The sequence below is a fragment of the Hippopotamus amphibius genome, chromosome 15 (genome assembly GCF_030028045.1).
Source record: "Hippopotamus amphibius kiboko isolate mHipAmp2 chromosome 15, mHipAmp2.hap2, whole genome shotgun sequence".
NCBI lineage: Eukaryota > Metazoa > Chordata > Mammalia > Artiodactyla > Hippopotamidae > Hippopotamus > Hippopotamus amphibius.
The window spans coordinates 26,875,874-26,903,231 of record NC_080200.1 but is presented as its reverse complement, the minus strand read 5'-3'; the positions used below and the strand labels follow the sequence as shown (position 1 = coordinate 26,903,231).

Sequence of the window (27,358 nt, the reverse complement as noted above, 5' to 3'; positions counted from 1 at the left end):
CCTCTCGGTCCGTCACCCTACCGGCAACAATGTTTCTCACCCTGAACCAGCTCTCCGGTTCCCACGCTCCCGCTCCCCGACCCTCCGTTCAGCCGCGGATCGATCTCTCGCTCCGGGAACGCTGAGCTGCGCTGGGGACCCTCCGTATGTTTCTCACTCCCTTCCGTCTGCCACAGCTCCGCCGCTTCACCCTCTTTGAGCCTTTGTAGATGCCTCCCTACCAGCTATGTCGGGCTCCCCGCGGTCCTTTCTGGTGTCCGAGGCCGTCTGCTGGTGTTCAGCTGGTTCTCTGTGGGAATTACTGCATCCTTCCGTGCATTCCCAATGCATCTGTGGACCACGTTGAGGTTTTTCGTTTTCTGAGTTTTTATCATGAAAAGATGTTGGTTTTTTTCATTGCCATTTCTCCATCAATTGAGTTGATTATGTGTGTTTTTTTTCTCTTTGTTCTAATAAAGCAGTATATTAATTGCTTTTCTAAGGCTGAACCACCCTTATATTCTGAGACAAATCCTACTTGGATTCAATTTGCTAGTATTTTAGTATGTTGTGGTTTTGTTTTCATTTATCTCAAAGGATTTATTAATTTCTCTCTCTGACCCACTGGTTGTTTAAGAGTGTGTTGTTTGATTTCTACATACTTGTGAATTTTTTGTCCAGATTTCCAGTTTCATTTCACTGTGAAGGTACTTTTTATTACTTCAATCTTAAGTTTGAGGCTTATTTTGAGGCCTACCATGTGGTCTGTGCTAGAGGATGTTCCTTGTGCACTTGAGATGAATGTGGGTTCTGCTGATTCGGGTGGAATATTCCATGTGCGTCTGTTGGGTGCAGTTAGTCTATAGTGTTGTTCAAGTCTTCTGTTTCCTTATTGATCTTCTCTCTGGATGCCTTATCCACTACCATCATCTTTTTATTAACTTTTAAAAATAGTTAACAGATATTAGGTGGTTTTTGGTTCAGGCTGGGAAGTTGGTTTCGTGCAGTTTTTAAATGTGAAATTGGACTGAATGCATGAACACAGTGTTTGGGAGGCTGTGTGGCCTTGGGCAGCATGTGTCTGTCCATCCCATCTGTAGCATAGGGCTGGGGACTGACTGTTGGAAACATGGCTTCTGGTGACCGGTAAGTGCCTTTGCCACGCTAGCCATGTGGCCTTCAGCACGCTTCACATTTCCCCGAAAAAGTGCCTCTGTCACTTTTTACAGAACAGGTCCTGCCTCGAGGCTTGCGTGGGTTTGAAGTGAGGATGAGGCCTGTACTACATGGAGCAGAATTCTGGCACGTACCAAGCTCTAAACAAATGTATCAGTGGGGCCCCAACTGTCTGTGACCCAGTCAGCTCTGAAGAGTCTCACACTTAATGTAGTTTCTGTTTGCTTCATATTCTGAGAATGTCCCTGCTGAGGTATGTACCTCTGCATGTAAGATGAACCTTCAGTTTATTGAGCATCTCACTTGGTAGCTATTCCCCTGCTCTCTTAAAAACGTGGTTCTCGTCATGGGAAGCTCTGTTTATGGTCTGATAGCAGCTTGGTTCCCAGGACCCCTCTCTAGTCCTGGGAGGTGCTTGCCCTGCCCAGACCTTGCGTTAGGGGGGCCATCTTTGCTGTGGGCCATGGGGGCTGTTTGTAACTGGAGGTCAGTCAGCAGCTTTGAGTGAGGGCTAACAGATCCCCGAAAACTCAGCCCTCAGAGTCTTGCCATACAGACACAGCCCTGGGCATGAGGCAGGTTTGTGCTCAACCCCTCCACCCTCTGCACTGAGAGCGGGCATGAGGAGGGGAGCTCCATGGTGGGGGAGCTCCTTAAAAGAGAACCCTGTGCTGCCCCTGTTCATCCACAGATCATCCTCAGGGCCTCAGGGTGTGAAGCAGAGAGGACAGGGTGGGACACAGGGGTGGTCTGTGAGTGCTGAATGCGACAGATTGTAGCCTAGAATATTCTTTACAGCCTCCAGAGCTTTGGCTGAGAGGGAGCCAAGTTTTCCCTCTTTACCTTCTCCACAGCATGTTAATAGCCCCAACTGGTAGAACTGCAGACAGCTTGATTTATCCCAGCTCTATTCTTAAATGGTTGCTAGTTTCTCACTGCAAGAAAATTCAGTTTTTCAGTGGATCAGTTTAATAACAAGATCAAGGCAAATAGTCTAATATTAAACTCACTTTAGGTGTTTAATATTAATATACTAATACTCTAAATCCTGGAGTTTTATCATGAGGTAGAGCAAAACATTTTCTTTTTTCAGGCTATACGTTGAGGCAACAACTGGCATAGTATAGACGCTTTAGACACGTGAAGGCCCGTACTTCCATGTGCCATGTCCTTACCCAGTGAAAGCGTAAGCCTAGACACTTCAGGATCCCCGTGGAGACACAGCTTACAGCAGAGCTTGGGGCCCCTGATGCCCAGACTTTCACACCTTGAGAGCTGGGGTGAGGCATGTATAGTTAAACACATCGGTTTTGGTAAGTGAACCCCCTCTACTGGATGAGCTGTTTTTCCATCATTTATTTATTTATTTATTTATTTATTTATTTTTTTATGTTTAAATTTTTCTTTTATTTATTTATTTATTTATTTATTTTTTTCGGGGGTACACCAGGTTCAATCATCTGTTTTTATACACATATCCCCATATTCCCTCCCTTCCTTGGCTCCCCCCCTCGAGTCCCCCCCACCCCACCCTCCATCATTTATTTTCTGTTTTTATGGAATGGTTGGAAGGCTAAAATGTCTCCGTATCTGCTCTTGTATCAGCCCAGTGTCTGTACCACTGTTCCGAGGTCTGTGGCATTGTGGAGATGAAGGTCACTGTAGCATGTGGCCAAAGCAGAAGGTCTTCCTCTTCCAGGGAGGACAGTAACTTCTCCCCTGTCCTGGGGACCTTGTGGTGCCTCCCACTTCCTGCCTGAGTCATCTCGGTTGCCCCCCTTCCTGGTTTCTGACGCTGGTGAGTGAGCCCAGCATCCTGCCTGTGGGAAACCAAGCCTCCTGTTCTGGCTTTGTTGAGTGCCTGTGACCCCTGAGCTGAAGAGCGCTGAGTGTTTCTGTGGTTTTTTTTTCAAGATGCTGCTCCCGGAGATATTGGCATGTACGTTTTTATGTCTTAACTTGTGGTTATGTGCACTATATAGTTCTTTGGAGTTTATGAAAGTTAGTTTCTTCTAAAACTCAATACACCATTAATCAGATAATTTCTGTGTAGGTACACGTGTGGCTGGAAAGATGGCTCTCTGCTGGGTTTATTTATTAGTGGAGCGGAGACTTGGGGAAGAGTCCATTTTGACCCTGGCCTTTGACTCAGAGCCCAGCAAAGGCTCATCTGAGAGGCCAGTTGATATTCCAGAGGCTGGCAACATCATACATTGATGACTAGACAGCTTGTCATCCTGGGCCACAGAAGTAACAACTGTTTTTAAGGTTTGGCCAGACTTCATATTCTCCATTCTTTCCATCCCATGTTATATGGAATGCACACGATGCCATTTAATTACTTCAATCCCTTTCTTAAAGGAAAAAGACACTGGACCAATATTCCAGAGGTACTAGTAGTTTGAAGGTTTACTCGGTAATTTCCTTTGCAGACTTAGTAGCTGTAAAGATCTCGCTTATGTTTTTGCGGTATTAATTAATTTCAAGTGCAGTTTTGGCAGACCAACTAAGGGTCTCAACAGGCTGCATAGAATGAGTGCTATTTTTAAGACCATCATCTCAGTGAAACTTCTCCAAATGAAATTCAACAGGAACCAGCCTTTATTTGGACTGTACACTCAGTAAAATGCTCAATTTTTGTAGGCATGTCAGCTGTTGTTGCTCACAAAATAAGTTGTATCTTTTATTACTGTGCTTATTAAGCACAGACTGAGGAATGTAGGTGTTCTTGCTTCTGCTAGTTTCATTTTGGGAAAGAGGCAGTTGATTCATCCTCTAGAGAAAGTTGGCCATGGAAAGGTAGGACACACAAGGTCAATCACACAAAGTGCCCCTTTGTGGGAGTGCTGTCAGGTGGAGGAAGATGCCCAGTGGAAGTGTAGGACACACAGGATCCGTCACACAAAGTGGCCCTTGGTGGAAGTGCTATCATGTGGCACTGAACTACCTGGCACAGTAGCCACTGGCTACATGTGGCTGCTGAGCACTTAAAAAGCAGTTGGTCCAAGTTCACACTAGCTTGTTAGGACTTCATATAAAAACAGAATGTAAAATATCTCATTAATAATCGTTTATAATTGTTTATGTTAACTTCATGTTGAAATGATAATGTTTTGGGTTGGTTGGTTTAAATAAAATATATTAAGTTAATTACACTGTTTACTTTTCATTAGAAAATTTGAAATTACAAGTATGACTCTCCCCTACCTGGACATCTTTCCATAGTCGCTCAGGGCTCTAAGAGCTGGCACAGATTCTGTGGTGTGTGAATGGACTGCCTATCCCTGATGAGAGGCATTTTTTAAGCGTCTTATGCAGTCTCTTTCAGTGTCTCAGTGATGTGACTTCTGAGTCATGGCCATGGCATCTGTTGTCCATGCAGTGGTCATGTCAGGGCCGCACTGGGAGCTGGACCCTGGGAGCTTGAGCAAGTCGCCAGCCCTTCTCGGCCTCATCTGTGAGGCAGAGTTAGATTGAGGGTTAACAGAGAATAGTTAGGGCACGTTGCAGGGGTTCCATAACTCCTGTCCTTATTTAGGATAACTGGGGGATGAAAAAACAGAAAACAAAACTGTGTGTATGTATACTTTAATCCCCAGGTTTACTTTTCTCTGAGAGTGTATGGATGTTGGGATGAGAAAGCGAGATGAAAAGGCCACACGATATTATCATCAGTGCTTGTCTGATAGGCACTAATTTGGATTTGGATCTTGGAGGACTTTTATTTTCCCTCTAAGTTCTGTGTCCTGGTTTTCTATGTGCACTGTTGTTATCGGAACAGAACAAGACAGTTGACTAACTGGACTGAAGGGAACACGTGGCTGCCTTGCTGAAAGCCCATCTCCTGCCATCAGGGCACGTGCAAACAGTGATTATGTACGGTTCGGAACCTGGTGGTCCTGAAAGACAGTTCAATTGAAAATAAACTTGACCACATTTTGATGTGCTTGACAAGGATGTAGAGGTTGCAAAGAGAGCCATGGGGTCTGTGTGGCCTGATCACTCAACATAGGAGAGAGACCTCCTCAAGGGTGTCACATTGGATGCAGGTGTGTGACAAAGGGGACATTTTGTGTAAGTTCCTGGTGAAACGGTCTCATGATCACACTGAAATGGAGGTAATGAGGAAGGAATAGTTGACCAGAGAGAACAGCGTGGAAGGACCTGCCTAACATAGTGGTGAGTGGTGACTTTTTTATTATGCTGTCTGGGCCTCAGCCATATGAGATCATAGAAATGAGAGATGGAAAAGACCTCCTGTATTAGGTCATCCAGCCCATCCCCTCCAGAGCTGACTGACCCCACAGTATACTTTCCAGAACTCCGTCCAGTTTTTCAAGTGACTCAACTGATGGAGTTTCCACCAGCTCCCAGAGGGTGCAGAAAGGTGGTGTCTGAGACTGCTAACTTGGATCAGGATTTTTTCTTCTTTCTCATGACGAAGATCCCAGTGATGATGCTTTGTTTGAAGAGAGAGGGAGGGATAAATCCTGCCTCTGTATAACTTGCGTACAACTGCGGATGACCTCAGCTCGCCTCATCTCCATGTCCCCTCCAGAAAGCGGGGGTGAGTTACTGGGCTGCTTCAGTCTGAGCATTCTAAGACTTGGCGGCGGCACCTTACACAGCACTTTATAGTTTTCACAGCTTGTTCACATTTGTGATCTCATTTGAGCCTCACCATTCTTAGGGAAGGAGTTGATCTTATTATCCTCCTGGCCACCTTCCTGCCTTTATTCTGTTTCTTGTTAATCAGACGAAGCAATTCTCCAAGGCAGTGGGTGGTGGGCCAGGTGGTCAGGCATTCCTTTCGATTCTAAGCACAGAGCTGCTGTCATTTGACCTCACAGGTACTATCATGCCTTCTGAGACACCGCACAGGTACAGTTTACTCTCCTTGAGGTGTGGCCTCCTTTCCCAGACAGTAGCACCACTAAGGATTGTCCCATGCCACCCATGGAACCTAGAGCTTTCTTGCCTGTCCCACCTGGTGGGACCTCTGGGGGTAGGGGTTGGATTTCAGTGTGGAGTAAGGTCTGTTATCAGTAGATTGCACTTGGGGTCCTCTGAGGACCCAGGCTGTTCACCACTGACATCCATCCCTATGTGATTAAGACATTGGAATGGATCTGTAGACAGGCTGATCTACTGGGAGTTAGTAAACAGGGCCCCAAGGGCTCATCTTAATAATTCAGATTCTGCAGTTCCTTTTTCTTGACATAACCAATGATCTGAAACTTTCCCTAAAAGTGGAGAGGCATTAACATTTATTGCAAGTAGTTGGTCATTAACATTTCTCTTAAAATCATTTCTTTTTGTTGTCAACTTGAGGATACTAAATTTTTAAACCCAGGTTCTGTAAGTATGTAATTATATTTCACAATGCAACTAGTCTCAATAGAATTGTAATACAATGCTGCTCTTAGCTAGTTTATGAAACTATATGAAGTATGACATGAGTCTCAGAAATGGGGCAAGGGGCTGCCATCCAGCCTGGTCAGCTCCCTTGGTCTAGCCGTGCTGGAGCAGCCCTCCACGCTGTGGGCGCCATCCTCCCCTGTGGCATCACTGTGTGTTTATGGCATTTCTGTGTGTCCTCCACGTGTCTGCACCCACAGATGTCTTCGCCCTTCCACAGAACCGCAGGGCCTGCGCTCCCAGGGCCGTCTCCCAGCGTTTCTCAGTAGGCCCACCGGGTTATGTTGTATAACTGCTTCATCACCTTGGGTTATTTGTGCTGTGTTTTGTTCTGCCTTTTGTATTTGTATGTGAAATATTTCAAACATATAGACAAAAAAGGGTTTTGCCTTTCTTTTTAAATTTTGTTTTTCCAGCTTCAGTCTGCACTTAGACACTTGGATGCAGAAAGGTAATGAAAACAATGATTGGGTGAGAGCTGGAACTCAGATCTGAGTTGTAGGCCCCAGATCCCTGGTTCTGCCCTGTGCTGCTACTGTTTGCAGGAATTCCACATAGATGTGGTAACATTCCCAGCAAGGCTGTCAGCATCGGTGAAATAGCACACCATGGGTTAGAAATAGCAGTACGCCAGAGGTGCATCTCCTGGGGCTGTGTGGCCAGTCTCCTTGCTTATGGCCTGGAGCAGGGCCAGAGAGCAAATAAGTCGTCTCCAAACAGCTCTACCTCGCTGAAGGTCAGTGCCAGAAAGTGGCAGAGTGGAGACCCAAACCCAGGGTTGGAGCTGTGGGCTCTGGCTCTGTGCTCAGTGTTCATCAACCCCATCAACGTACAGGTTTCCTTAAGTATTGTAAAAATAATGGAAAGCAGTATTGTCTATTTTGGGGAGAATAAGAAAAGGCAGCCCCTGCTATTATTTGTGCTTCTCTTGCAGATCCTAAGGAAGCTAAAAGGTCTTGCGTTGGATACTGAAACGGAGCTGGAGAGACAGGATGAGGCCTTGGATGGCATCACTGCAGCTGTGGACCGGACAACCTTAATCATTGACAAGCATAACCGACGAATGAAAAAACTGACCTAGAAGGCCAAGAAAGCATAGCGGTAACTGCTTTTGATGAGAATCACTTCTCTGAGTACGTTGTTCTCAACTCCTGCATGCTTCCTTTGAGATGAAGACCCTAGGAAGTCATTCCAAGCACCCTGCCCCAGGAGGTGCACAGCTGCCTCAGGATGAAGGGCTGCTGTGAAAGCTGGGAGCAGCTTAGCTTAAGGTGATTGTGGCTGAAGGTGCAGCTACAGGAGAGGAGTTCTGCCTGCAAGTACAGTGAGCTGCTTCCCCCCAGGGCCCTCTTGGGCTGCTTGGGGAGTCAGGAGCACACACGCCTTCCAACACAGGCTGAGCCCTGTTGAGGCGGCCATGACAGCAAGGTGGCTCTTTGTTCTGAGGCTACACCCTGAACTTGGGCCACTTTGCATGGCCACAGTCCCAGGGCTGCAGTGGCACAACAGTTTTCATCCTTTCTCCATTCTTGATAAGCATGGATGATGTAAGTGTCTATGAAATTAATCTACTTATTTCTAGCCCTCTGCTTGTCTGAACACTGTGGGCATATCCTGTGTCAGCAAAATGTCTTCTCCAGGATCACATTCAGGCCTGAGCCTGTCTCTCCTACATGGGCAGCTCAGCACAGACCCCACAACCTTCATTTTGTTCCATTTTTCTCTGGTGGACAGGTCAATTTCTTTTTGGTTGTATTGTAATTTCTAGCCAAAGCTAAGAGTCTAGTACATGTTGATGTCATCCTGTAAACACCTGAAATATTCTTTCACTGTTCAGTTTTTAGTCAAACATGAAAATAGTGCATAATGAACCTATTTTAAAAAGTGTTAACTTTGTTTTTCTGTCCTTTTTCTATCCAGAAACAAAAGAGAAATGCTAGTTTTAGAATATTTTTTTGAAGCTATGCATTGATGCTGCTTTTTGCTTGGTTTGGGGTGTCTTAATGTGTCCCTGGGAGAGCCTGTCATGGAAAGATGAGGGGAAGGTAGAGAAGTGGGTGACCTCCTCCCATTCTCACCACACGCCACCTCCAGACTGCTTTGAAACAGCATCCCAAAGAACCTTGCACAGAGAGGCGCATTTAGACCTTGTAGAGATGTTACTTTGAAGTGCCTTTCCTGTAGTCCTCCTGGGATGGCGCTCGCAAGCCCTTTGCTGCCCTCCTGCACCACTCCACTTGCATTCTAAGTCCTAGATGGTTTTAAGAATTAATTCACAGATGTAGTGTTAGTGTTCTGGGGCTGCTCTAACAAAGTACCACAAACAGGAGGCTTACAACAATAGGAATGCACTTCTGGAGGCCAGAAGTCCAGGATCGAGGTGTGGACAGGCTGTGCTCCTTCTGGAGACTCTAAAAGAGGATCATTCCTGCCACTTCTAGTTGCTGGTACCTCCAGGTATCCCTGGGCTTGTGGCCACATCACCCTAAACTCTGCCTCCATTGTCATATGGCCATCTTCCCTTGTTTCTGTGTCTCAGATCTCCCTCTCCTTTCTCTTATAAGGATCCATCTCAACCAAGGTCTTCTCATCTTGAGATCCTTACCTTGATGATATCTACAAAGACCCCGTTTCCAGATAAGGTCACATTCTGAGGTTCCCAGTGAGCATGAATTTTGGGTCACCTAGGGATGCCCAGCCTTGTGGCAGCTGACCCATTCCAAAAAGACATGGAAAGTAGCACTTCTAGAAAGTAACATTCATAAAGGTCTCTTAATTCTTTTCTTTTTTTCAATTTGGTAAATTATATTCCTAGTCTCTGTTTGTCTTGGTTTGTATTTACTAAGCTCCAAAATGAGACGTGGGCCTGTTCTTTCAAGGTTTCTCTAATGCAGGCATGTGAGCTGTTGCTCTCGACCTTTCCTGGCACATCAAGTGATGGAGCTCTCAGAGCTCATGCCCATTCCAGAGGGTCTGAACCCCATGCAGCCCCTTCTCCTTGTGCTTGATGCCGGGAAGGTTGGGGAGGGTGCAGCGGATGTGAAGGCGTGTCAACAAGGACGGTTATAGAGAGCTCGTGCCTAGAGACAGCGGCATCACGTTCCCATGGAACCTGGAGGAATGCTGGAGGAAAGGCAGCTCATGCCCTGGGCATGGGGCACCTGCAGGTGGGTGGGCTGTGCCAGATGCTGTAGCTTCTCACAGCAGCCCTGAGAGTGGGTTCCCCTGAGGTAGAGTACGTGGTTCTCACCAGGGCCACATGCTGGGCTCGTGCCAAGGACTCAGAAAATACGCACACAGATGCACACATGCGTGCACTGACCCCAGGCTCCTCAGTCAGTCTCTGAGGGTGTACACATTACCCAGATGTTTCTAATGAGCAGGAGGGGAAGATCCACAGGCCAGATGACTTACTGCCATCAGACCTGCTCTCTCTCCATCTAGCTCTGGGGGGCCCTGAAAGGAAAACGAGTCTGTCCCACTCATGGTGCTGCTCTGATTCCAGGTGGGCACTGCTCTGGAGTTCCCAGCTCAGCCTCCTGCTTGTCCTGAAAGCAGATGCCACCCAGCACTCATGTGGCATCAGGGCCACACACACCTCGGCTGCTAACAGCCTCTGGAAAGCCGGGGGCCAGGCCCTGAGCGCTCCTAGACCATCACCTGGGGATGCATAAACCCCAGACACTGGCCATGAATGTGTGTGGCACAGAAGACATTGTACTGTTAGAGGCTTATTCTGCAGGCCTTTTCTCTTCCATGAATAGTTAAATTGACAGAGACTATGGTCTGTTTATGTGGAGACTTAAGAGTGTAAAAAAAAAAAGCTATCAAGGGACATTTTATGCAATGTTTTTTACACCTTGGCCCCAGAGTTCACTTTTTTAACCATAACCCCTTCCAGTAGCAGAAAGTCCATGTGCCAAGCTGTTAGTCACCGAGGCTGGAACAAAATTGCCAAGAACCCTGTATAACCAAGCACTAACTCCCACAACATGCCGATCCCCACCCCAGGCGCACTAATTCCACCTCCCACTGCTCCCTCAACTTATGGTGCCTCCACATTTTAGACATGGGAAGGACATGAGGGGAAACAGATCTTGTGGTGCTCCTAGAGGCAGTACCAGGGGAAGGAGAGGAGCAGGTAGGCTGGTGATCTCTCCTGCCATCCTCAGGCAGCCCAGGTAGTAAGTACCATGACGGCTAGAACCAAGTGGATCCCATCAAGTGAGTAGACCCTCCGGAAAGTGGCAGGAAGGGCACCCTGAGCCTGTTATCATCACCATCACTGGTGTTTGGATCAGGACCTATTGTGTCTCTTGTTTTTTTCCTTTCCCCATGTGGAGTTTGTCCTCTGACGCTGACACTGGGTTTGTGTGCGGGGTCGAGCTCACCCATGTGAGTACCAAAATCTATTTGCCTTTTAACCTGCGACTGAGGGAATGGATTATGTTAGTTTGTTGTCACCCCATAAGGTGTTTGCACTTCCTAAAACAGTGCTTTGAGCTCAGTTTTACACTTAATAAAGGTGGGCAGAATAAAAGACCCACATCTAATGCAACTGTGATACCAATTTTGAGCTGAAATGAAACTGCTTTGACATTTCATCAAAAATGGCTGATTCTTTTTTTTGTTTAGGGCAGAGGTCAGCAGACTTTTTCTGTAAAAGGCCATGTAGAAAATACTTCATCTTTCAAGCCATATGGTGTCTGTTGGGAACAAATGGCCATGCTATGTTCCAATAAAACTACCTGTGAGATTAGAATTTCATATATTTTCTGTGTCCTGAAATGTTATTCTTGTTTGATTTTCTTCTTTCAGCCATTTGAAAATTCAGGCCATGGGAGAACAGACTGCAGGGCTTTGTACTCACCTGCCCAGGTGGATGTGTTCCTTTTGAGTTTTCACATAAAGTTGTCCAGCAGTGTCTGTCCTAGAGGGCAACTTACTTCCCTCCTCAGCCCCAAACTCAAGCATGGCCTGAGCCCTTCACATGGCACTGCTCCTGGTATTCAAAGCTGATTCTAGGGTTGCAGCTGGGAGGGTTCTGGGTATTTTTGCCATTAAAGATAAAAAGAGCATAATGAAAAAGACAAAAATGACATAATGAAACATGAAAAATTAATGACAAAATATTTTAAAGATTGTGGAAAAATGAAAATATTAAAAATATTTGAATACAATTAAAATGTGTATAGATTCATGGTTATGGTTGTATTTGGGTATCACTTAGAGAAAGTGATGATACTTCCTTTCTCAAAATTGAGCATTAAGGGTTCAGGATCTAATGTCCGTTGTAAGTTCTTTATGATATTAAAAAATCTGTTAAGTCTCTTCAGGTTTTTCTGAAAGTGAAGCAGACGAAGGATGCTATTTCTTGCCAGTATATTTATTGTGTGTAACTGGTAGTACATATCTGGACTACATTAAATATTCCATCACATGTCCAGTCCTTATATTTAACCAAATCATCTAAGCCGGATTCTGTGCCAGATACCAAAATTCTGGCTACATCATGTACTCTGCTATCAAATAGCAAAAATTTTTCACCATTTTCAAAAAACTTATGATCATCAGGAATCACATAACCATTTATTTTTGGGGGGGAGGGGGTGGATAGGAAGTCCTTGATTCTTTCTTTTTCCTCCGACTTCTCATATTGCATGATAAGTTTGGTAAAGAAAGCATTAGAGAACAAGCTGCTGTATCTAATTTAGCTAAAGAATTGATAGTTAATGCTCTCAAAGACTGTTGTGAATTAGGTATTTTATCTTTTATGGCAAAATTGCCTTATAGCCAATTAGTTGTGTGACAAAGCTGCTTGTGGCAAAGATACAGCAAAAATATCAGTCACAGGCTGGGAGACCCCTACCACCTTGTTTTCTGACTGTGCTCAGCTATTCAGAGCTTCACAGCCTGCGCTGATGGCACAAAGTCAGTCCTATTCCTTTCAAAGGCAGAAATGGGAACAGTACAGAGAGGGGAGCAAGATGGGAAATGACAGGTACTGGTTTCCACAGGTGATCTTCTCTGGAGGCCCCAAATCAGCATACACACAAATTTTAGGAGAGAGGAAAAAACAAAAGTCAACCCTTGAGATGTTTTCAAATAACACAGGAAACTCAACTATATGCAGTCAGTTGGGGTGGGGGCTTTGGTTTTGGGTTTGATGAAATGTCCTCTTGGAGGCAGTTTGTACTGATTGGGGCATCAACCCTGGCATGAGACCATGCTACAAGCAGGTGCCTCCAAGGCCCCAAGCCCTCTCTCCCCTCACTGCTCCCAGTATAATTATTCGCTATGAGTTTGAATAAAACTTGAAACACTTGCAAATTGTAATCCGTTTTCACATTTGCAACTGCTTTGCACAACCACATAATATCTCAAGCTTTTGGCACCCATCTGGAAAGTTATAACAGCAGTGGGTTTTGCCCAGGAGGTAATTTTCCCTGATTCATTTTGAAAGTGAAAAGCCACAGGGTTGGTCCTTCGGCTAGTCTGGAGGCAAGGGTGTCCTGCTTCCCAGAAGGACTGCTCAGTCTCATCCCTCAACTTCCTCAGTGAGAAGCAGACTGGCAGGGGCAGAATGGGGAACTCATTGATTCAAAGACAGCGGGAGCTGCTCGCCAACCCAGCAGAGCCATTCAGGGGCCACGTGCAGTGTCCAGGTGAGGAGACCAGGGCTGCAAGGGTGGGGAGCTGTGAGCAATACCATGGTCAAGGCTGTGTTCTGTGGGCCTGACTCACATCCTGGGCTCTTGCTAGTTAGGCAACCATGTCCAGGCCATCCCATCGTGAGTGGCTACTGTCCTAGGGTGCACTGGTTCCACACTAACTGTCCAGCCTGTTCTCCCACCAGGTCTGAAGCAGCACTTGTTCCTCAGGGCCCTCTGGATTTTACTGTCATCTCCCGTCACAACCTCTGCCCCTTTGTCTCACCCTGGGGAGGGAAGTGTGAGCTAGGGAATAGGCAACTCACTTCCCCTATCTGTCCTTTCTGGAGGTTTGGAGGGATAGCGAGGTCTAGGGCATATTCCCTAGAATGAGTAAAGGGCAAGGTGCAGAAACCCAGCTGTACATGAAGGAGGGTCAGGACCTCGCAGGCATCCCAGGATGTGCAGACAGCCTGAGGCTGCTGCCCCTGCCTCTTCCTCCACACTCTTAGGCTGCTCCTACCCACCAGCAGTGGCTGTTCTGTTCCCACACCTGACCCGTGGAGCTGGTGCTAAGAAATTAATGAGGCTGGCCTCTGTTCAGAGGCTTGGGGCAGATGCCTTAGCAAGGGGTGGGAGGTGGGGTGCAGCCATTGGGCTCCCACACCATGGAAGGTGAGGACAAGCAGAGAATGCACAGCCTCGTGAAGTCCCTTGGACGTAATTGTTTGGACCTTGTGCTGCATTCTCCAATTGAAGTGACACTCTAGAGGGCAGTTAGTTTCCTAATGTGATGGCAGCATTGAGATGCACCGCATGGGAATGAAGAGGATGGGGGTGGGTCAGAGGTCAAGGCCAGGGATCCCATTCCCAAGTGCCCAGCAAGCGGTTCATCTGTGAATCAAACACTCAAGTCTGCTCATGTGTGCTGGCCTTGCTCTGAGTGCTCACAGAAGCTCTTCAGAGGGGAGCTCTATTTAACTTTCCTTATGGGCAAGGAAACAAACACCTGACACCTACCCAGGGTCGGCATTCAAGCTTCTGGGGGCTTCCAAGATCCTGACTGCCCAACAGGAGCGAACCCGCAGGAAGGACAGTGTGGGGAAAAGGGAAAGTGTCCCAGGTCACGGGGTGCAGTCTAGACGAGCCAGGGTTACGTACAAATCCAAACACACACATTTATGCCCCATCTCATAGAAAATGTGGTTTCTTTTTGGAAGCAGTAGCTGCCTGCTAAACTTACAGACCACCGTTCTTCCCAGTTGGCTTGTTCATGTAGGACATTACCTCGGTAATAGCTGGGGAGGTGGAGAGATGCCCTCTGGGACACTCACTGTCCTGATGCCTCCAGCTTAACCCCAGATCAGGCGGTGCCTGAACCTGGAGCCTCATTTGCTCTGTGAGCTTGCTGGAGTGTGTGGGTCATGAGAAAAGACATCATTGCATCTTGTTCAAGCCCACTCTGACCTCTGGGTCCTATGAAGTAAGCACTCTGCCCTCTTGGCATCATAAGCTAGCCTGAGGCTGCTCACAGCTCCACCCACTCCTGCTTGCTCAGCTCTCCCTTGTCACACTGCCCAGCACAGGAACATCATCGTGGGTGGGGTCTCCCTGTTACTCTGCCCTCACAGTCCACAGATCTTAGCATGGGTGGGGTATCCCCATCACCCAGCCCTTCACTCTTACCAGACCTCACAGCATGGAGTAGCGTCTCCCCATCACCTGGCCTGGCTGCAAACTGTACAACAGAGCAGATGAAGGTGTATGATCCTCCTGGGGCTGCTGTAACAAAATACCACAAACTGAGTGGCTTGAAACAACAGAATTTAAGCTCTCACAATTCTGGAGGTCAGAATTCGGAAATCAAGGTGTCAGCAGGGCCCTGCTCTCCTCAGAGGCTCTAGGGGAGAATTCTTCCCAAAGCCACATCTTCTGAGGCCACATCTCTCCATTTCCACTGCATCTTCTCATCACTTCATCCTCTTCTGTGTGTCTGTCTCAAAATTCCTACTCTCTCTTTCTTATAAGGACACTTGTCACTGGATTTAGTATCCGCCAGATAATCCAGCATGATCTGCTCATCTCAAGATTCTTAACCTAACTGTATATGTAGAAACACTTTTTTCCAAGTAGGTCATATTTATAGTCCTAAACTTAGGACTTGGACAAATCTTTTGAAGTCAGCAATTCAGCCTATTATAGTCTGCCCTCTTTTCCTCCTAAATTCACATTCATCCCATATATAAAATATATTCATTCCATCCTAACATCTCCAAAAGTCTCAACCGATTACATAACAGCTCTTCATCCAAAATCTCATCATCTGAATCATCTAAATTCCAGTATTGGTCAGACTCTTGGTATGGTCCATCCTGGGGACCAGAATTCCTTTCCATCTCTGACCTGTGAAACCAGAAAACAAATTATCTGCTTCCAAAATACAGTGGGGGAACAGGCATATGATAAATGATAGACTGTTCCTATTCCAAAAGGTGGTGGGGGGTGGGGGGTGGGGGGTGGGGGTGGAATGGAAGTTAGGAAGGGTCATAGAGTTCCTGTTTCCTCTCTGGCATGTGATGAGCTGGGAAGTCACTACTCCATCCTAACACAAGTTAAAAGCTGAACAAACTGAAAGTCAGCAGCCCTTCTTAGATCCATTAAAGAAGTGATTTCACAGGGCAAACTTCCTAACTCATTCTGTGAGGCCAGCATTTCCTTAATACAAAACCAGACGAAGACATTATAAGAAAAGAAAACTCATGACCATAGATGCAAAAATCTCATGACCATAGATGCAAAAATCCTCATAGATGCAAAAATCCTCAACAAAATATTGGTAAACCAAATCAACAATGTATAAAATGGTTATACACAGTGACCAAATGGGATTTACCACATGTTTGCTAGGCTGGTTCAACATTCAAAAATCAATGAATGTAATCCATCACATCAACAGTCTAAACAAGAAAAATCAAATGATTATATCGATAGATGTAGAAAAAGCATAAGATAAAATCCAGTGCTCATTCATGATAAAAGCTTTCAGCAAACTAGGAACAGAGGGGAACTTTCTCAACTTCATAAGGACAGCTACAAAAAAATCTATAGCAAATATCATACTTAATGGTGAGAAACTAGAAGTTTTCCTGCTAAGATCAGAAACAAGGCAAGGGTGTTCCTTCTCACCATTCCTTTTCAAGATTGTACTGAATGCTAAAGCAATAAGACAAGAAAAGGAAATAAAAAGTGTACTGATTGGGAAGGAAAAAATAAAAATGTTTTTGCTTGCAGAGAATATGATTGTGTAGAAAACCTGACAGAACTGACAAAAAAAAAAAACTGCTGGAACTAATAAACAATTATAGCAAAATTGCAGGATACAATGTTAATTGTATACAACATTAATAACTTTCCTATATGCCACTGATGAACATGTGGAATTTGAAATTAAAAACAATGTCATTTACATTAGTACCCCCCCATATGAAATACTTAGGTAGACAATGTCATTTATATTAGCACCCTTCCCCCCAAATGAAATACTTAGGTAGAAAGCTGAAATATGTACAAGAACTTTAGGAGAAAAACAGCAAAATACTAATGAAATCAAAGAAGAGCTAAATAGAGATTCTATGTTTATGGATAGGAAGACAATATTGTCAAGATATCAGTATTTCCTAATCTGATCGATAAATTCAATGCAATTCCAATCAAAATTCCAGTAAGTCATTCATGGATATCAAGAAATTGATTCTAAAGTTTATCTGGAGAGGCAAAAGACACAGAATAAGTGACTCAATATTAAATGAGGACAGTCAGAGGACTGACATAACCTGAAATCAAGACTACTGTATTGCTATGGCAATCAAGACAGTGTGGTATTGGTGAAAAAAATAGACAAATCAATGAAACAGAATGGAAAGCCCAGAAGTAAACGCACATGAATATAGTCAATGGAACTTTGACAAAAGAACAAAAGCAATACAATGGAACAAACAGTCTTGTCAACAAATGCTGCTGAAACAACTAGGCATCCACGTGCCAAAAATAAAGTGTAAATCTAGACACAGACCTTACATCCTTCACAAAAGTTAACTCAAAATGGATCATAGGCCTAAATGTAAAACATGAAACTACCTAGAAGATAACATAGGAGAAAACCTAGATGACCTTGGGTATAGTGTTACCTTTTAGATACAACACCAAAGTCATGATCCATGAAAGAAAGAATCGATAAGTTGGACTTCATTAAAATTTAAATTTTCTGCTCTGTGAAAGATACTGTCAAGAGGATGAGAAAATATTTGCAAAAGACATACCTGATGAGGACTGTTATCCAAAGGACTGAATGAACAAATAAACTGGTACATCTCGACAATGGCATGTTATTCAGCACTAAAAAGAAATGAGCTAGCAAGTCATGAAAAGACATGGAAGAACCTTAAATGTGTATTACTACATGACAGGAAATCTGAGAAGGCTACATACTATATGATTCCAACTATATGATGTTCTGGAAAAGGCAAGACCGTGGAGACAGTAAGAAGGCCAATGGTTTCCAGGGATTGGGGGGAGAAAGGGTTGGATAGGCAGAGCACGACAGATTTCTTGGGCAGTGAAACTACTTTGTATGATACTGCTATAATAATGGTTCTATTTGTCAAAACCCATGTATTTGTCAAAACTCCAAGAGTGAACCGTAACGTACGCTATGGACTTTGGGTGATAATGATGTGTCAGTGTAGGCTTATCGATTATAACATATGCGCCCACCTGTTGTGGGATTTTGGTAGTGGGAGACACTGTGTGTATATGGGGACAGGGAATACCTTGCCTATACCTTGCACTCAATTTTGCTGTGAACCTAAAACGAAGAAAGAAAGACTACTTTAAAAAAATTTTTTTAAATATTGAAAAATAAAGAAGGAAGGAATGGAGGGAGGGAGGGAGGTAGAGGAAGGAAAGAAAGCAGCCTCTGGTCCCAAGCAATACTAAAACCCAGCAAGGCAAATTCAGTTCAGTTTTCAGACCTGAGAATAATCCTCTGTGATTCAAGGCTTTGCCCTCTGGGCCCGACACTCAGCTCTTGAAGTCATTCTTCCTTTTTCTTGAAGGATAGAACGTGTCACCAGCTCAGTAGCTCTATCAGCCTGTTTCTGCCTATAGAATTTCAGGAGTCCAACAAGCCCTTCTTCACTCCATCCCTTTCAGTCTGAGCAGGCAGTGTTTCTGCTGGTTAACATTCTCAAAGAAGGTGTGGGTCTCCTGTGTTTGCCATGGGGATCTGCACCATAGGCAAGAAGATCCTCCCTAGATTTGCCTGGGTAACCCCATCTCTGTTCCTGGCTTCTGCTGAGATGGTCTAGTGCATCCACGAGTCACACCCTTAATCTCTTCAGCCACACTGTTGGCTTTCTCACCCGTGCACCATGAATCTCCTAATTTTCACCTCTTTTGCTATCTGAGCAGGCTGAGAATTTCCCAGATCATCAGGTGCTCATCATTTCTGTTTAACAGTTCCTTTTTCAATTTATCTCTTCCCTCTCAAATGTTACTATAAACAGCAAGGAGGTACCAGGCTACCCCTTGAAAACTTGGCTTAGAAGTCTCCTCATGTTCATTTACAAGTTCTGCTTTCCACCCAACAGTAGAACACAGTTCAGCTGAGTTCTCTGCCACTTTATAATAATTTTCCTCCAGTTTCCAATAACATGTTACTCATTTCCTTCTGAGCACTCACTGGCAGAGTTTTTCACATCCATATTTCTACCAATAGTCTACTAAAGGCAGTTCAGGCTTTTTCGATCATGTGTCTCAAAACTTTTCAAGGCATTACCTAACTCTAAAGCCACTTCCATATTTTTAGGTATCTGTTACAGTGGCACCCCACTCCCAGGTAATAGAATCTGTATTTGTTTCCCGGGGCTGCCATAACGAAATACTACAAACTGGGTGGCTTGAAACAACAGAAATCTACTCTCACAGTTTTGGAGGCTGGAATTCTGAAATCAGGGTGTTGGCCGGGCTGTGTCCTCATCTGGCCGGGCTGTGTCCTCATCTGGGGCTCTTCCAAGCTCATCCAGGTTGTTGGCAGAATTCAGCTCCTTGCAACGGTGAGACTGAGGTCCTCATTTCCTTTCTGGCTGTCAGCTGGGCAGCTCTGAGCCCGTAGAGGTCACCCATGTTCCTTGCCCCGTGGCCCCCTGCATCTTCACACTAACAGCAGAGCCAAATCCTTCTCATGCTGTGAACCTGGGGACTCTCCCTCTGCAACCAGCTGGAGAAAACTACTTTTAAAGGAAGTCATGTGATTAGGCCAGGCCCACCTGGATATCTTCCTATCTGAAGGTCCAGTGATCTGGGACCTTGATTCTATCTGCAAAATCCCTCTGCAGCAGCACCTTATTAGTGTTTGATCAGATAACTGGGAGAGGCCGTGTGTACACCAGGGCAGGAATTTTGAGGATATCTTAGAATCTGCCCCTCACTCTTTCCAGCATCAAAGAAAGCTGTGGTCTAGTCCTCACTCCTCACCCACAGGAAGTAGACACATTGACCCACAGTGCTGGCTCTCCTTGCTGTCAGTAGGACTTTAGTAAGTTACTTCCCACCTCTGAAGATTCATTTCTGCATCTGTAACCTGTGGATTCTAAAGATCCACTGTCACAACCAGGCAGAGCCCCTGGCCCAGGCCATTACTGCCTCTCTGCTTCTTTATGAGATGCCCCCACCCCTGATGGCTGTGAGATGTCCTCAAAGTGGCTTCAGGAACTAGGAGACATGAAGAAAGGGCTTTGAGAAGCCAGTGCGGTTCCAGGAGGCCTTTAGTGCTGAGGCCCTGGGAGAAGTCCCCTTCCTCCCCTTCACACGTTTGAGGAGCTGGAAGGAGCGTGATGAAGCCCGTCATGAGGGCTGCAGCTGTGGGGAGGAAAGCCCTCCCCCTCTCCGCCTGGCGGGTGAGGCGACCAGGGGCCTTTGTCATCTCAAAAGGAGCCTCTTGCTGTGGTTCCAGCAGTCTATTTTCAGGGTGACAGCCAGATCAGAACCTGCAGCGGGCCAGGGAGGTACAGCCGGGGACTTACAATGAAAATGGCCAGCTGAACACCAGCCCTATCCGCGGAAATGTTCCTGTTTTTTCCACGTGTTCGGCATGTTTTTAGTTTAATGGTTTCTGTTGTGGTGCACAGTGTTGACAGCAGTAAAGTCAGGACAGACAGGAGGTAACTGTGGGCCCAGCATCCCCATAGAGTGAGTAGGGCGCTGCCCAGTTGCCAGTGACCAGGGGAGCGAGTAAGGGTCTGAGAGGGAACATCATGGTTTGCTGCTGTTTGTGGACACAGGTCACTCCATCAGCAGGGCAGTGCAAAGGGAGGAGACAGCAAGGAGAGATGGAGACCTGGGGGGTGAGGCCTCCACGGGGCTCACTCTGCTCCATGGGAGTCCCTCAGCTCTCTGCGTGCTGTGGACAGGCGAGACTGGCAGGTTAATGCTGGCCAAGTGTTTCTGATGGGGAGCCGGCCCTGCCTGATTGGAGAGCAAGCCCAGAGCACTACCCTCTGGGGCTTGAATCTTGTCTGCTTGAAAGCAGGATCCCCTGAGATAAGTTCCTCCCGCCAGCATTTCAGCGCAGTAGACAGCAAGCATTTCTGACAGTCATCGAGCACAGGCAGTGAGCTCCCATCACTGGAGGTGTTCCAAGAACCAGGGTACTCTCAAACACTGACTGTGCTAAGGATAGCCTCACTTTTTTTGGAGAAATCATGTAATGTCATGTAATGCTGTGGTTCCAAAACCTGCCTTCCTACCTGCTTGTTACAAGTGGGTCCCTAACTCAAACTGCGCACGTTTGGGCCTAAGACAGGTGTGGCCCACCTGGCCAGCCCCGAGGCCATCACTTGTTCAACAAACACCCCTCGGCTTCTGGGAGGGAAGAGAGGCCGTCCCTGCCTTGGAAGGGCTCAGCATCCGTGGAGAGAGGGGCTGAGGCCCGAAGTGGGGCAGAGATGCTCTGATGGCACCCAGGGCGCTAGGAGACTCCCTCTGATTGAAACAGAATGGAGAGCACAAGCCAGGGCGTCTGAGGTTCTGTGTGACAAGGACTCAGTGCTGTAGGCAGAACTTGTGGTGAATCGACTGACTGCAAGGAGCAAAGCTAACCTGTCCAGTGCCTGGGAACCTTTCTGGAAGTTGCCATGGAGTGAGTCTCTGGGAGACAGAGTTGGAGATTCTCAAGGTGTCGGACCCTCAGGGCTACAGGCTTCTCTCTCCTCTTCGTACCAAGGCTGCAGGAACCCCATAGGGAGGGACCTGCATGTAGGAGGGTGCTTGGCAGAGGAAGGAAGGACAAGGCCCCCGTCTGTGTTCTCTGGTTCTGGACCCCACTGCCCCTGGGGAGATAGGGCAGGTGGCTTCAGCATGTTGGCATTCAGGGTGAGCCCCAAGCAGGCCCAGAGATGATACTGGAGCCCCCATTAGGGTTGAGGTGCATCAGCTATACCCACATGCGGCTGGGTTCCTCCACCCTTCCAGTGGGGACTGCCAGGGGTCAAGTGGGGATCATTTGTACCTGTAAGGGCATACCTGGCACCAAACCCCATTTAGGGTCATGGCTGCATGAAGTCCACTTGGATGACATTGGAGAGGGCTCCTGAGGGGTGTGCTGCTGGGAGAAGTTACTTTTTTAAAAAAATAAATAAATTTATGTATTTTTATTTATTGGCTGCATTGGGTCTTTGTTGCTGTGCGCGGGCTTTCTGTAATTGTGGAGAGCGGGGGCTATTCTTGCTGTGCACAGGCTTCTCATTGCGGTGGCTTCTCTTGTTGCAGAGCACAGGCTCTAGGCGTGCAGGCTTCAGTAGTTGTGGAGCATGGGCTCGTTAGTTGTGGCTCGTGGGCACTAGAGTGCAGGCTCAGTAGTTGTGGCGCACAGGCTTAGTTGCTCCACAGCATGTGGGATCTTCCCAGACTAGGGCTTGAACCCGCGTGCCCTGCATTGGCAGGTGGATTCTTAACCACTGTGCTACCAGGGAAGCCCAGAAGTTACTTTCTATTGCCCTAAACCTTAAGCCTCCTGCTTGGGTGTATCCCTGAGCAGGGGAGTGGTGAACATGGAGAGTGGGAGTGAGGAGGCAGAAAGCAAAAGGTCTGGCTGGGTCCTGGGGAGAGGGAGGGGTAGACGTTCCTAAGGCCCCTTCCTGTAAAGAAGAAGGCCCCATGGCTTGGGACAAGCACAGTCCTGCAGGAGGATGTCAGGGGTCCCTGTGGAAGGACTCCACACTTGGTCCTCGCCTCTGACCAGTCTCTGATTTTAGAAAGAGGGCCGGACATTTTGTGAATTTGCACCACTGGAGTTGCTGTGCGTTTGGCATGACTAAATTGCCCACTCTCACCAAAAGCAGATGTTTATCTCCAGATGCCATCCCAGTGAGCACATGGCCTGAATAAATAAATAAATTACTCTGCAATTTCAGAAGAAAGCATGCCTGTCAGCGTTGGCTTTCAGTAATTTTCAAGGGAGAAAGTTCCAAAACAAAAATCTGCTTAGATTTGGAAATGATACCTCCTTCAAAGCTTAATTCTTTCCTTATGTTCAGAGTCTGATAAAAATGAGATACAGAGTGAGGCCTATTTTAATACAGTCCTGCTATCTGTATAGTGCTAAAGGATAAAATTCTTTGCAGGAAGTATTTTGCTCATTCATTTGTTGAGCACTGGTCTCTGAGTGTGGGCGTGCCTGGACGCCACCCTCTGGACCCCTGGTGTGAGCGTGAGCTTATAGCCTCAGCGAGACAGAAGTGGGCTGGGCAGTGGTCAGAAAGCAGAGGGTTTGGACATGGGCATCCAAGTGGAGGGGACGGGCGATGCAGGGGCCAGGTGTGGCTGGTGCAGAGCTCAGGTGGCATCCTCCAGCAGCTGGAATCTGGAGTGTGTGGAAGGTGGGAAGGGGTGGATTCTGAGCTGCCTTTCTTTATGAGGGAGCTCTCTGGTGAGCCTCAGGGTGGGGGGAACAAAGGACCTACACCCTCTGGGCACCAAGCCTAGGAAGGGACACAGGGTGAAACCCCAACGGGTGTTCTGGAAACGATGACCGAGGTGACACAGTGGTACCTGCACACACTGGAGCCTTCCAGGCAAGTATGTCTGCATATAGGCCACCCGCAGCTTGGGCAGACATCAGCTGACCATGGTGGCTCCCGGCTCCTTGCTTAGGGTCTCACCTTTTCTTTTTTTTTTTTTAACTTTAAAAAGAAATTTATATTGGCGTATAGCCGATTAACAATGTGATAGTTTCAGGTGCACAGCAAAGCAACTCAGCCATACATATACACGTATGCATCCTCCCCGAAACTCCCCTCCCATGCAGGCTGCCACATAACATGGAGCAGAGTTCTATGTGCTGCACAGTAGGTCCTTGGGGTCCCACCTGACCAGACCCATGGCCTCCTCAGTTCCTGACCTCCAGCTCCTCAGGCCTCACCAGGATTTGCACAGGATACTGACCAGGAGCCCTGTCCAGGGCCGGCCTCCCTCCCTCCCGATTCCAGAGCCGGGTTTGGTTAGGGGATGCCCGCCTGGGGCTGTTCAAGGGCGCAGTGGGAGCAGCCTTGTGAGGTGGAAGAGGGAGGGCCAGCCTGGCTCCAGGGCAGAGGAGCCAGTGGGAGAGAATGTTCTGACCTGTAGCTCACCAGGCTCCCTCGGGGCTGTTGCTGTCCGTGTTCCTGAGCCTAGGGGAACACGCATCACAAGACAAGTGGTGTGTATATGTGAGTGTGTGTGTGTGTGTTGCGTGTGCGGTCAGGTGTGTGTGATGGAGGGTGCGTGGGTGGATCTGGAGGGGTGTGTGTGCTTGGGTATGTGTGTGGGTTTGGGTGTGTATGAGGGTGTATGTGCACGGGTGTGTGCATATGTGAGTGTGTGCGTGGGTGTGTCATTGTGTGCATGTGGTTTTAGGATATGTGTGAGTGTGTGCATGTGAATGTGTGTGTGAGTCTGTACATAGGTTTAGGCGTGGGATGTGTGTGCATGTGAAGAGGTTGGGGTGTGAGTATGTGTACACGGGTGTGTGAGAGGGTCTGGCTGGGTTGGGAGCCTGGCCCGGGGGGGCCCTGTGCCAGGACAAGGAGTTCTGCCTCCTGATAGCCGAGGTCAGCCATGTCCCGTTCTGTCGTCAGACAGTGCCTCTCCAAGAAGCTGTGCAGCCCTGGGCAGGGGTGGGTCTGAGGCTGTCTGTTCCAAACCTTCCCTCTACCACCCACAGTACGTTAGTTGCAACATCTGAAGTAGGACATGTGAGCATTCTCAGCCAGGGCAGTTGAGGGGATGGTGCTCGTTTGGGTGGCGTGCCCAAGGTGCTGAGCAGCTGCTACTCCCAGCTGCACACTGGTGTGTCTTAGGGAGATGGAAACATGTGTCTGGGGCAGAAGTGCTGCCATCTCAGAGAGACATGAGTTTGGCCTCCACGTGTGTGGTCGCCCCTTGCTCCTTGCCCACTCCACGTCCAGCTTATGGTGCATGTGCTCTGTGTGGGCTCCGGCTTCCCATCCAGGTGTGTGGCCCTTCTGTCTGATGTTGAAGCCTCTCTTTTGGCGACAGCCAGGTTGTACTGGCTCTAGTCATCATCGTTCTCTTTTTCATCCTCTGTGCACTCCCGGTGCAACAGTTAAGTAGTACCACCTCAGCACAGAGCACAACAGTGGATCCTTGGACGGCATCACTCCATCCGAGTGGCCCACCAGCGTGAGCCACAGGTCACAGCACCCAGTAACTGTGGAAGACCAGCACTCTCTGCCCTATCTGCTAGACACTAAACAGTGCTGCTTTCACCCGGTTTTGGGGGCCACCATATGAAATTTTTACTCTTCTCCCAGTCTTCTGCTTCAGTCACAGACCCTGGACCTTTCACACCCAAGAGAGGAGCTTCCCAGGATGTGGACCTTTGGCATAAAAACTAGGACGGCACTTCCCCATCCTGGGACCTGAGGAACCCTCGTGGATACAGGGTCCACATGGTGCCCCTGGAGAGGCACAGCGGTAAAGAAATTCATTAGCCAGAGTGGCTTCACAGCTCTCAAACCTCCCACCTGTGTTTCTCCAGTAAGCAAGGCACCCACATCCTTTGTGGGGGCATACTACACTAGTTTCCTGTGCTCTTCCAACTCCACCCCAGCTGCTTCCTCCGTCCATGGGAGAGGGACACGTGCTCATCAGAGTGCTGCAGGGGCTAGCTGGGGAGGGCACGGGTGCACAGCCATGGGGCTCCCTTCGGCCCACCTGCTCTGGCTTTGAGAGGCCCTTGGCCCCACCTGATCCCAGGGGTCCTGTTCTCAATGTACCACCCAGGGAAATTTGGGGCAAGCTCTGGACTCTGGGAAGGCTGAGGAAATCGGGTGAGACAGAATTTCTCCTGGAAGGACAGGAGTTATGGCACCCCAAGTTCTCTGCAGGCCAGCAGGAGTCCATCTTCCCCAGTATCACCCCAGCCTCCTGCCCCCCAGGGCGGGGTGCCACTCCTGACTGGCCAGGCTTTGGCTCCTGGCCAGCCGAAAGCCAAGGATGGGAGACGGGTAGGTGCGGTGAGGCAGCTACGCCAGCTCACCTAGGCCTGGGCTCCGGACAGGGATGGTGACTCCCACAGGTGGGCCCACACCCAGCGCCTCCCTCCAAGGGGCAGCGGGACCCTCACAGCTTCACCTCTCAGACCCCATCCTCCCTGAGTGCCGTCAGTTCCTCCCCAGGTGCTGTTGGTCCCACTCCCCACTGCGGTGTATGCTGTGCCTTGTCCCAGCCAAAGGAAGGCTTTGGGCCAACTTTCCACTGAGGAAAGGGAGGCTGCTGTCTGTCCATCCTCCCTTCCTAAGCCTGACTCCTCTTCTCCTTGAGGGACGGACACTGCACAGAGCTGAAGGAGAGGCAGCCGAGGAGGGTTTAGGAGGAAGAGAGGCTCTTGGTTTAATCCGCAACCCCTGACAAAGGAAAGGGAGGTTGAGGCTGTGGAGGAGGAGAGTGAACTACCCCCTAGGCTGCCCAGGGCCCCGCTGTGGCGAGAGCCGAAAGCAGTCTTACCCTGAGAAGGAGCACAGGGTAGACAGTCTCTGCGTCCACCCTCTGGGCAGAACCATCCTGCAGGTCAGGCGTTTCTCCCCACCTCCAGTCCTGTATTTTCAGGTCTTCACTGAAAGAGGCCAAATAAGTTTCAAAACGTTTAAGGAAATAAAAATTAAAAAGGAGAAAGAGTCACAAAGACAGAATCTGCAGATAATGAGGGTCCATGATAATTAATGAATGTACCCATCAGCTAATGAATAATTTGTGTTTACTTTCTCTCAGAGAGGATCATGCTGGCTTAAAATAAAAACACGTATATGGAACACTTGAAACTGGAAAAAAGCTTAGGAAACTCTGTCTCGTGGAGGAGGAAACAAACCAGGAAACTGGGTGGAGTCACCTCAGGAGGCAAGGCCAAGGCCAGATGGGCATGTAAATACCTACTTTTGTCATATCTCTGGATGCATGTGGGCGAGCTGAAGAGTTCACAGCAGACGTCGGTTTTTTCCACACACCACCTTCCACGCAGAGCGTTCAGGGGTCCTTCTTTAAGGTTCTAACTGCATGCTGCAGTCCTGGAACTCTCCTGGTTCTTCTGGAACCCACAAACATTGGAACTAAATGTCTGCACAGGTTAGGGACGGCTCCAGGGTCCTTGCAAGTGTTGGGTGCGTCTTGTTGACTTGTCTTATTTATAATTAAAAATGCAAGCAGCTGTGTGGAGTTTGTAAGGCAAATTTTCCTTCCCTGGAGCTTCTGGATCAGTGTCTTGATATTGCAAGGCAAACTTAAAAACAAAACATTACATCTACTGCAAAAACCAACAAAATAAATTGTAGCTGAGACTGATCGTAAAACAGCCTCTTCCTTGATTACCTTTGTAAAAGTCACAGTTTAAACATATAGTAGTAAGTGTATCTTTAGACTGATTTGAAGGCAAGCTTTACATCCATGATCTCCTCTCTGGGACTGTTCTTCATTTGCAATGTTTATCTTATTTGTGGCTTGACCATTAAACACTATTTCCTATGATAATAGCTGGTCCTGAAGAACCATCTGCAGTAGTAACTGTGCAGACAAGTTCTCACCAG

General features: G+C 47.5%; 1 protein-coding gene across 11 annotated transcripts in view; it reads left to right on the top strand.

Annotated features, from left to right (window-relative positions):
• Positions 1–27,142, top strand: part of SNAP47 (synaptosome associated protein 47) — a 102,227-nt gene extending 75,085 nt beyond the window's left edge. For 2 of the 11 annotated variants that reach the window (XR_009049157.1, XR_009049155.1), the window contains 2 exons: positions 2,249–3,094; positions 4,937–5,589. Coding sequence is in view for 5 of the 11 variants with exons in the window: in XM_057708593.1 (XP_057564576.1) it covers positions 7,508–7,654 (147 nt within the window). In the remaining 6 variants the exon portion in view is untranslated. The other 9 variants (XR_009049152.1, XR_009049153.1, XR_009049154.1 and 6 more) reach the window with 9 other exon arrangements.
• The last annotated feature ends 216 nt before the right edge of the window (positions 27,143–27,358 follow it).